At 31.6% G+C, this 10,133-nt stretch overlaps 2 protein-coding genes across 2 annotated transcripts; one reads left to right on the top strand and one right to left on the bottom strand.

The window, feature by feature from the left end:
* Positions 1-953: 953 nt before the first annotated feature.
* Positions 954-3,582, top strand: LOC111711518 (uncharacterized). The gene is made up of 5 exons (XM_023485895.1): positions 954-1,086; positions 1,853-1,898; positions 2,164-2,214; positions 2,968-3,044; positions 3,374-3,582. Exons 1-5 carry the CDS (start codon positions 985-987, stop codon positions 3,521-3,523), a joined length of 426 nt encoding a protein of 141 aa, XP_023341663.1. The 5' UTR covers positions 954-984; the 3' UTR covers positions 3,524-3,582.
* A 3,359-nt stretch (positions 3,583-6,941) lies between these two features.
* LOC111711526 (uncharacterized) lies at positions 6,942-8,700 on the bottom strand. Its single transcript, XM_023485902.1, has 3 exons — positions 7,659-8,700; positions 7,434-7,596; positions 6,942-7,113 (listed from the first exon to the last, which is right to left on the bottom strand). The coding sequence occupies exons 1-3, from the start codon at positions 8,350-8,352 to the stop codon at positions 6,969-6,971; spliced, it is 1,002 nt and encodes a 333-aa protein (XP_023341670.1). The 5' UTR covers positions 8,353-8,700; the 3' UTR covers positions 6,942-6,968.
* Positions 8,701-10,133: the final 1,433 nt, after the last annotated feature.

Here is a 10,133-nt window from a genome sequence, read left to right as displayed (position 1 = left end):
GCTATGTTTTGTTTTTTTGTATTTAAACATTAATACTTTTATAACATTTAAAAATGAAGATACAATAAAGAAGCAAAACATTTATAAAATAGTTATCTGAATTTAAGCTTTTGATGATAAGCACAAGCCAGCTTTTAAGTTTTCATGTTATAACAGTTTTTACTTTTATGATACAATATAAGATCTCCACCACAACTCAGCTCAGATACAAACAGATTCACACTGCAGAGGGAAAATTATTTGATTCTCTCTAGAAATATCATAGCTGGATGGTTTAGAAGACCCTATCCCTATCTTTGCTTTAAAATTATCTGAAGTTTTGTGTTAAGGGCCTATTATTCAAAACAACCCTTATTGGCTAGATAGGTCCTAACTAGTGTTTGTATGTATATTGTGTATGGTAGTTTTGACGAGTATTTTATCATTAGTCAAAAATAAAAACGTATCCCGGATAACTGAGGTATGACAAGGAACAAATATTGAATACAGTGGCGTACATACCACTTAGCACCACGGTTCACCTCACAAAAACAAAAATTGGTTTAAATCTGACTAAAATAACAAATATCCTGGGCCTCCCTTGAGATTCTTTGGCAGAAGTAAAATGTGGGACAGTAAAAGTAAACGACAAGTTGTCCCCATCTAAATTTAAATTATTGGGCCCCGTAAAAGGTAACTAGAATAAAGTTGCAGCTTTGCTCTTTATTCTTGTATTTTAAAGAAGTTAAATTATGCGGACTATTAATAATCTTCTCATAAAAAGTTTAAAACCCCAAAGAAAAGATCTTTTTTTTAAATGTCACAATTTAGTGTGTGATTCAGTTAAAAAATATGCTCCGCATCAAATTGAAATGGACAATAATTAATCTTTAATTTAAATATTATTGTCGCTGTATATTTGTCTGTGTTTTTACACACTCCTAAATCAAATCATGGCTTATGCATTTCCTGTTAAATATCAATACATCCAACCCTTCATAGCACATGATTTTAACATTAAGGACCAACATGCAACATCTGTGCAAAATAGTGTTTATTCTTGGTTGCCTCAAAATCTCTTTAGCTCAAACCAACCAAGGATTACAGGTTGGTTGGTTTTAAAATATTTTAATATTATCTTTAAAGAACCTTTTATTTCTTCTACTCCTTCCTCCCCTCCCATATACCAATTAGTTAAACGGTTAAAACAAACCTGATTCTGAACCTGATCCTGAACCTTAACAAAACAGGGAACCTAAACCAAAACAGACCCTGAAACTTATAACTAAACCCATTCCATGTGAGCTTGAACCCGCGCCTGGCCTGATTCCTCCATTCAATATTATGAATCCTATGTTTGGATTTTTTTAGTATGCTATATGTTTAATATGTCCCAAGAAAACCATGGAAAAACCTGGAAACTATGATGCCTGTTTTCTTAGCACGGATAAATCAATATCAGGATGTGAACGTTTACACTGCCATACTTAAAATGGACTCTGTTTTACAGCTAGTGAATTTTAAAAAATCTTTAATTTTTAATTACAGAATAAATATTTAGATTTTAAAAAAAGATTGATCATATTTTTGATATATTTTTACTTTCTATGTTTATATATTTATCCTTGAATGGATCCTGTAAACCCACAATATATTTAGAATGTCGTTTTTGTTAAAGCAAACTATTTCAGGGAAAAAACATATACTGGCTCTGATTTGTGTTTAAAATACTCATTTTTAGAGTTTTCAAGAAAATTACCAGTTTTCCGTCAGAATTAAGAACTTCAACACACATTTACTATGACTCAGAGACTTCTCTAAAATAAAATCACTCAAGCTTCAGATCAAGCATTACTTAACCTTGTATTTTCAGTGCTATGAATGCCAAGATGTCCAAGGATCTGGAAGTTGTAGTCGTGGTAACATTTCTTATTTTCAACTCAATACAATTATTTTTTAGTTTTCAAAGTGCCACATCTTCTAATTATATTTGATCCAAGTGGCATTTATCCCTGAATCTGATAACAGCAGTAGCATACTCAAAACAAATTTTCATTCTGCATAATTTTTTTTCATCTTGTATTAATTCATATTTTACGTTTTGTCAACAATTCATGACAATTTGACGTTTTATTCCCTTATTACTTAAAAATCCTTAAAAAGTAGTTAAACGTATTAAATAAGGTTACCAGAGTTATTGCCCTAAAGAGATGAATGTCTGCTCTATCAATGAAGGTGAAATTTTATAGTGTTTTTTTTCTAATTTCGATCATTTTTTTCTACAGGCTGCATATTGCACCCTATTAGGAACAATATCAAATAAATAAAAGCATTACAAATTCCGCACATTATATTTTATACATTTTATATGCATCTCAGCCATTGTGTTCATACTAAAAAATTGTGAAATATTCCTCAAAAATTCTATTCTCAAAATCTAAACAAATTATTACCACCAACCTTTTCGGTGATTTCGAAATGATTATTTGCCAGGATAATAAAAAGGACCAGCTCTCTTATTAAGAGGATGAAGAAATTCTCCCAACTCTCCATGGTGTTATGACGGACAATCTGAGTCCTGAGAAGCAATCAATCTATGATGAGCTCCTGGCCATGGGTTAAACAAAGATCTCCACAGGAAACTCAAGCCTGTGGATCTAGAATACAAGAAGGTCACAGGAAACCCATCACTGAGTACAGGAAACCCTAACCTGTGACTCTGGATGAACTGTAACAGCAGTATATCAACATCGCTTTAGTTCTTTATTTCTTTTATTTATTTCACTTTTAATAAAACTGTTCGACTGCTTTGCTCTTTTATTGGTATGTGTCTGATGACTACTAGATTATTGATATCCCCCTCTGGGTGGTTCCTTTCATATTTCACAAAATGTTTGGAATTACAAAATGCATTTGGTAATAAGATTTTATGAACAAAATATTAGGATTTTTAACAGTGTAAAAGCAAATGCATCATCTTTGTTTAAGTTGCTGATACCCTTCTAAAGAGCTGTGATATTAAGCCTGCTGGGACAGTTCTTGGCTGTTTTGGTTTTGAGGGGGTGGTAAGAATGCTTAGTTTCTTTGTCATGGGGTATATATTTTCAAGAATGGCTATTAATGCTCATGGGAGGAAAAAATTTCACCCTATTTATCCCAAAAACTTATTTACTTTTCCTGAGTTCAGTGAGGTGTAAACACTTAAGATATGGGGAGAAAAGAGACTTTAAAAAGGGGGTGGTGTAAATATTTATTTCAAGAAAATATACACCCCTGTTGGTAATTTCCTCAATGTGCTAATGTTTTAAGTATTTTGAAACTATTGTTTCTTTCTTAAACATGTGAAGCTTTTCTGACCAAACATAGACGATTTTAAATCCTAATGTTTTTCTAGAGAATGTGTTATTGCGATACGGATCATTGTAATAAGGATTTTGAGAGAGCTGCTAGAAATTCCAACCATTCTACTACAGAAGTGGAGAGCAATTCTAATAATATCCCTGCTGCCTCTACCTTTCTTCTCCTGCTGATGATTCACTTGTAAATTAAAATAAACTTAATTATCTGTGTTGTCAAATTTAAAATATTTGTTTACACTTTTTATTTTGTTTAAAATGGTTGAATTTTTTAATATTTATTTATTTACTATAATGTAGGCTGATATAAGTATTCTGTAAACCAAAATGGAAAAAGAGTTTTTTGAGTTTCCTCAACTTGATGAGTTACACTAGCCTTTTGGGCTTTGACAAGTAAATTGTTGTCTGTTTCAAGTTTAATTAAATTGAATAGACTCCCATAGAAGAACAAAATTAGAAATTTGAAAAAGTAAAATTTTTATTTAGAAAAAATGTAGCAACAAACTTTTCTCATAACCCATTAAGAAAATCCAACAGAGAGTGAGAAATTGTATAGCTATATATCAATTATTAATGATTGATTATTATTATTTCCATTTTTTCTGAATTTGAATTTTCACAAACATAAAGTTTAAGAAAGCTGTGTCCATCTTATGTTAATGACAGTTCTTCTAGATAATTGATAATACCACATTGAACGACTTTGTGTTTTTAAATCAAAGGCATTGTTAAGGGTGGGGGGGCTTAGCCCCTGGATTTCAGAGGGTTGCTGAGCCACCTCAAAGAATGAAAAAAAATGTAAAGCCCACATGGAAAAATTTCTGACAACCCCCCTGTTTTACATATTTAAATTCTGAAGTGCACATTCAGGGAAAATGTCTAATGTGTGTTTTTGTTCTTGCAATTGATTGATAATTACCAAAAGTCTGGGGGAGCTAACATAAAAGAGTACATTTATTTATGACCTCAATATCCAATATTAATTTATTGCCTGGTAGGTATGTAGTTATAATAGGAAAAATGTATCTAGAGCTGAAAATGTTTTTAAAAAGTTTAATAATAATATTTTAAAAAATTCATTTATAATTCTTTTAAGTAATAAAGTTTTAAACTGAGGTTGTTCTTTGTATGATAAGTTTAAAGATGCTCATTTTCATTAGACCTCAACTCTATGTAAATGTAAAAATATTGTATTTTAATATTGCCAAATAAATGAAAATGTCAAAAAAATGTTTATAGCTACTTTTTCTAAGCCTACCAATAAATGATTTAGAACTTTCCCACTTAAACGTTTATTTATTAAAAATAGTTCAAGTTTATAAGAGCTAACGTTCTATGTGTTGCAGACATATAAGTTAATTTAACATAATCAATGATTATATGAATGAAGCACATTTTAAATTTTTTATATTTTTTTACAATTTTAAACCAGGGTTTCCACAAAACAGTTTTTTTTCTTCACAAAATGACTGTTTTTGCACGTTTTGCTCAATTTTGTATCAATATGAAACCAATTTTTCACCAATTTTTTTTGCATAAAATTCTGCATGTATACAGAATTAAAGTCATAATTTTTGCATGATTTTCTGCATGAATACAAGGTTATACTTGTTGCACAAAATTGGGCAATGCTCATGATAACAAAAAATTAAAATTTTTGTATACAATGTGATGCATTACTACAAAATAAGGAAAAGACTTGTATACATTGAATAAAGTATTTCATTCATGAACAATAATCACATTTCTATCATATTAGTTTATACACTGTTAAAACTTTGGTCACTTTCATTAATAATATTTGTTATGATTAATATGTTTTTAGAACACACTAAAATGGTGCCACTGGAAAAGAACTAGATCTATATTTTGCATGAATGTAGGGTTGGGAAATTCTGATGGTTATAGAGCAGCTGATGCAGTGTCCGAGTCAGAAGGAAGAGTAACCTTGTGTCCTTTGTGCTTAGGAGGAAGCAATGACAAGATTGATCTAGCCCTCTGATGCAAAAAGTTGAAGCCAGTCAGAAGAGATATCAAGGTTGGTAGCCAAATCCTTGAGGATACTCTGATAGAGAGACAGCAGAAGAGTGATATAGAAAATGTAGTGGATGCACTAAGAGATTTCCTGGGGAATACTATACTGATGAGGATTGACTATCTACAGCAAGGATTGGCCCTGGATATTCTGGTAGATCGTTTTTTTCAGGAAAAGACAAAATTTAGGCACAGAATACAAGAGAGACTCATCATCTTCAATTGGATATAAGTAAAAGTTAATAACAACGCTTAATTGAATCAAACTAGGCTCTTAGTAATTTCCATATTAGATTTCAGAATTGACTTGACAAAACCTTGATTAGAAAATGATAGAACTAAAGCAATATATAAACCTATTCCAAGTGTAGATATTCTAGCAGATCGCATCTTAAAATCATCCATTTGTACATTGTTTCATTGTCAAACACTATATCCTATAAAACTTACTCTGCATTGGAAACCAAGAGGGCATTCGCTGGTTGGAGTCTATTATAGAAGCGAATGTGCTTAAGACTCTAGCTAGTGGCTGATATTGGGAATCTGGTTTAATGTTGGATGTCCGCTGTAGTGGTTTAACTTAATCTACTTTAAACAAACCTAATCCTTAACTATCATCAGGTTTATAATGACAAAGAAATCCGAAAAAAATATCAAAATCAAAGCAATTATAGAACCATACTGACAACAAGCTACAAGACCTTTCTCCAGACATCATTTAGTATTATTCACTTCAAGTTTGGGGATTGGAAGGAGGACACCCAAAGAGTCTGGTTTGTTTTGATTTGATTGATAAATTTAAACAATCCACAAACTACTGAGATAGAAAATATCAAATTCCAGAAAACCTGGAGGGGTTTTTATTTTATGATTGATTGGGTACAGTGCCAGCAGCTGAGATATTAAATTTAGAATCATGTAATTAGCTAAACGTTCTTGCAACAAACCAGAAGTATCAGACATAATTAAAAAAGAACCAGAGATTTGCAGAATTCTGAACCATGAATAGATAAAAAGAATGTACAGACCATTTCTGTTACCAATTAATTTGAAACTATCAAAAATGAATATTGGATTGCTGTTTCACACTTGGGATTTTTGGGGTCCTGGGATCCAACTCATCCCCCCCTCCCAGGCAGGGAGGGTACCAGGGCCCCAAGAATCTTAAAGTGGGAAAAATTGGAATACTGTAATATTGTTATAATAATTTTGTACAATTTTGTAATTATCTTCTTTAAAAACCTTTTTAAAAAAATAAATTGTTAAAACAAACTATTTAAATTAAAAAGAAGTCTCAGAACAATATTAAGTGTAAAAAATGTGTTAAACTCCTTAACAATATATTGAGGTTTGTATTTCTCACCGAGGATGGATTGAATCTGAGAGAAAAAGTTTTGGTTTAAATTCAACTTTTTTTTGGATTATTTCTTCTTCAAGCATTTTTTCTGCAGATCTATTATATTAATAATAATTTTTTATTTATCTGTTTTATTTTGTTAAAAATTGCAGTGGATAAAAAAATGTTTCAGCCATTTGGACATTCATTATAAACAAACTAACAAAGTAGCATACTCATGCGTCAATAATTTATTGTAAACTTTAAGTTTTAATAGATTGGAACAGGATAATGATATAGGTAATGGTGGTTGATAGCATAGCAGTCAAAGTGTCACGTTGAATGGAGAAGAATCCAAAGCCTGTGAAAGTTCCAACTCTCTTAATCTTGGCGGCCACAGTAATAAACCTTAATAGAATTATAACATTTCAAATTCTGAGAAGAATTCCAATCATTTATGTTGACCTTCCAAAGAGATCAAAGAGTCTTGGCTAGATGAAAATGTGTTTGCTTTGTGTACAATTGCCAGGAATGGTCTCACATAATGGGTCTGCTTCCATTTGGGTTGCACATGCCAAAACTGGATAGATTGTACATTGGCTGAATGTTTTTAATTTGTGACTTTAGACACCATTCTAAAGCAAGAAATTAATATCTAATGTAGACGCAAATTAAAGTACAATCTTTGCAGAGTAGAAAGTTAATATTTTCAAAGATAATCTGCCTACCTTTGCATTTCTCGGAGAGTTGTTGATTGAAGACCTTGTTTCTCTGCCTTGTCAGCAGCTTCCTCCATTAGATCATAAAGATCCTCAAGGACATTAACAACAGTGTTCAAACTAATGACGATTCCTAATGTAGGTAGAAGACTGCCATAGCTATATACATCTTCTGCAAAATTACTTGTATTAATTTATATTGTTTCAAATTCAAATAAAATAGATTTCTCTAACCTGCAACAAATCCCAGATATGATGAGGTGATTGCCAATGCTTGGGTGAAGGGGAAAAAAAAGGTTGTTAGAATTTTCATAGAATGTCTTAACCTTTCAAAATCAAGCAGAATTTCTTCAAATGTCTCAGCAGATACAATGGTTGCATGGATCAGAATATTCAGCTTAGTTTTTAAATCTTTGACCCATAGAAAACTAGTTACCATCAGAACCCCATAGTCCAAAATTACTAACAAAGTGATGGAAATAAGTGCAAAAGTGAAAGATAACAGTTCCACAAGAGTGCTCTGTTTTAGGAATAATGGCACCTCCATCATAAGATTTCCAAAAACATAGAGTGACATAACAATTCCAATCAGTATAAAATTTTTCCAGCAACATGGTTCACTTATACCCATCAAGGCATCTGGTCCTAAGCGTTGTCCAGTTAAAGCAAGGATAACTGCCAAACCAGATCCGCCTATATATCCCACTGCCTTGAATGAGGATGAAATCACAGACTTCATGTTAAGGTCTTCACTTAGAAGGTCGCTAATACTTAAGTAGAGGTAGACAGTTAAAGGCAAGATGCGGAACAGATTGATGAGAAGATACATCTTGTTTGATAAATTTACTTTAGGTTGACCATCTTTATCTTTTGCCAATGGAAGAAATCCAATTTTGATAAAGAGTTGGATGGTTTTGTTGGATTTCATGATTTCCAACTTGTTGGCGAGGGGGATTGAGGTATAGTAAGAAAATTTATTTACAGATCAACTATTTGTACAATAAAGTTCCATTACTAGAGAAAATTAGCTAGGAAAGCAAACATTAAATATTCATAAATATATGGGTATGTACATATTGAACTTACAAGGTAGGTTGGGGGAGCATGGTATTTTGAGCATTTAATACAAAGTACATGTATCAGTTACAAAACCAGAATTCTTACCTAAGTCAAGCCATAGACAAGTTGGGAAAACATAATATTGCCATTGCAGGGAAAAATATTATATTTTTCCCAAAAAATTTACTTATTTTCCTGCGTTAGCCAAAACTAGCAGTTGAAAATAAATTCCCTTTTTCCCTCCTTTTTTTCTTTTCCCTTCCTTTTTCCATTCCCTTTGTGGAAAAAATATCACATTTTTCCCCAAAAAAATTTTGCATAGATTTTTGTGTAAGCCAAAACTAGAAAATAAAAAACAAATACCCTCTTGTTTTTTTTGTTCCCTCTTCCCACTTTTCCCTTTATCCCTCCCGCCCCTTTTCCCTTTATCCCTCCCTCCTCTTTTTCCTTAAATTTTCTTAGAAAATTTTTTGGCCCAATACATGGTCCAGGGGGGGGCCAACCGAAAAATTTAAACTGCAGTCCTATGAACATTTGGAATATGGTTGTTATTCTTATAATGTCCTTAATTTTTTATCATAAATCTGCAACCAACTCTTATAGAAAACCCACAGTTGGAAATAATCAATTTTATATAGAAAAATTATGGATTTACGATTCATTCTTAATTTTATTTTAAAGGTACCGTACTTAAAACTACACATATCGTCTTTAAATACTTTGCTGTTGGCTGTATGAGTGCCGAGTTCTGAATACATATTAGATATTATGGGAGTTTCTCCCTTAGCAAATAGAATATTCATAAATTAGGAGCAGCTATAAATATATCCGATATGTGCTGTTAAAAATAATTTCCAATCAACGAGGTTATAGTATAAAGAGTGATGATGTACACTAATCCTTTACTAATTGTACATGTACAAGCCATATACTCATAGAGAATAGAATATATATTAGAGGGGAATTTAGAGAATCTCTTGGTATGAATTTTTTCAGTCCCTTTCAGCCTAAAAGGGAGTTTAAAGTGTACAAATCATGTAAATGTTCACATATTATATGCAATAGAGTACATTAATACAGTGTTCCCTAGACTATTCATTTCAATTTCGAATTTTTTAAAGCTGTTAAATAAACATTATAATGAATTAGGTGAATAAAAACATCATTTGATTTATAGTTATAACGGAAAATCATCGTTTGAAAAGTGAGTCTATGTGAAATGATCATTAATCAATTATGAAACCAGCCTATTTCATAATTTGGGTTTCTATTAACATTAATTTTCGATTTTCTATAAAATTGTATTCCAGGGCCCAAAAGTGTATATAGCATAAATATGTGAAGTACACCTGCAGTATGGAAACAGTACAACAAAATGGCCGTTTTACACTTTTTTCTAGTAAATTCCACTCTAATATATATTCGATTCTCTTTGCATATACTCCACTTTCAAAGCTAATCTGTATATTACAGTACTCGGGGGTAAAGACTTTGCTAATTATAAAGAATAGGCGTTGGATATTTATCCGACTATTGTGTATTTTGACGTCATTTGTTATTTTGGTTGCTTGAGAGTCTAACGATCGACCTTAACACCTTGGATATTTAACACAATTGTGAATGTTTTGTGCTAAAAGTTATTAGATATTA

This window comes from Eurytemora carolleeae, unplaced genomic scaffold (assembly GCF_000591075.1).
Source record: "Eurytemora carolleeae unplaced genomic scaffold, Eaff_2.0 scaffold437, whole genome shotgun sequence".
In the NCBI taxonomy this organism is placed as follows: domain Eukaryota; kingdom Metazoa; phylum Arthropoda; class Copepoda; order Calanoida; family Temoridae; genus Eurytemora; species Eurytemora carolleeae.
This window is presented reverse-complemented; position numbering and strand designations above follow the sequence as displayed.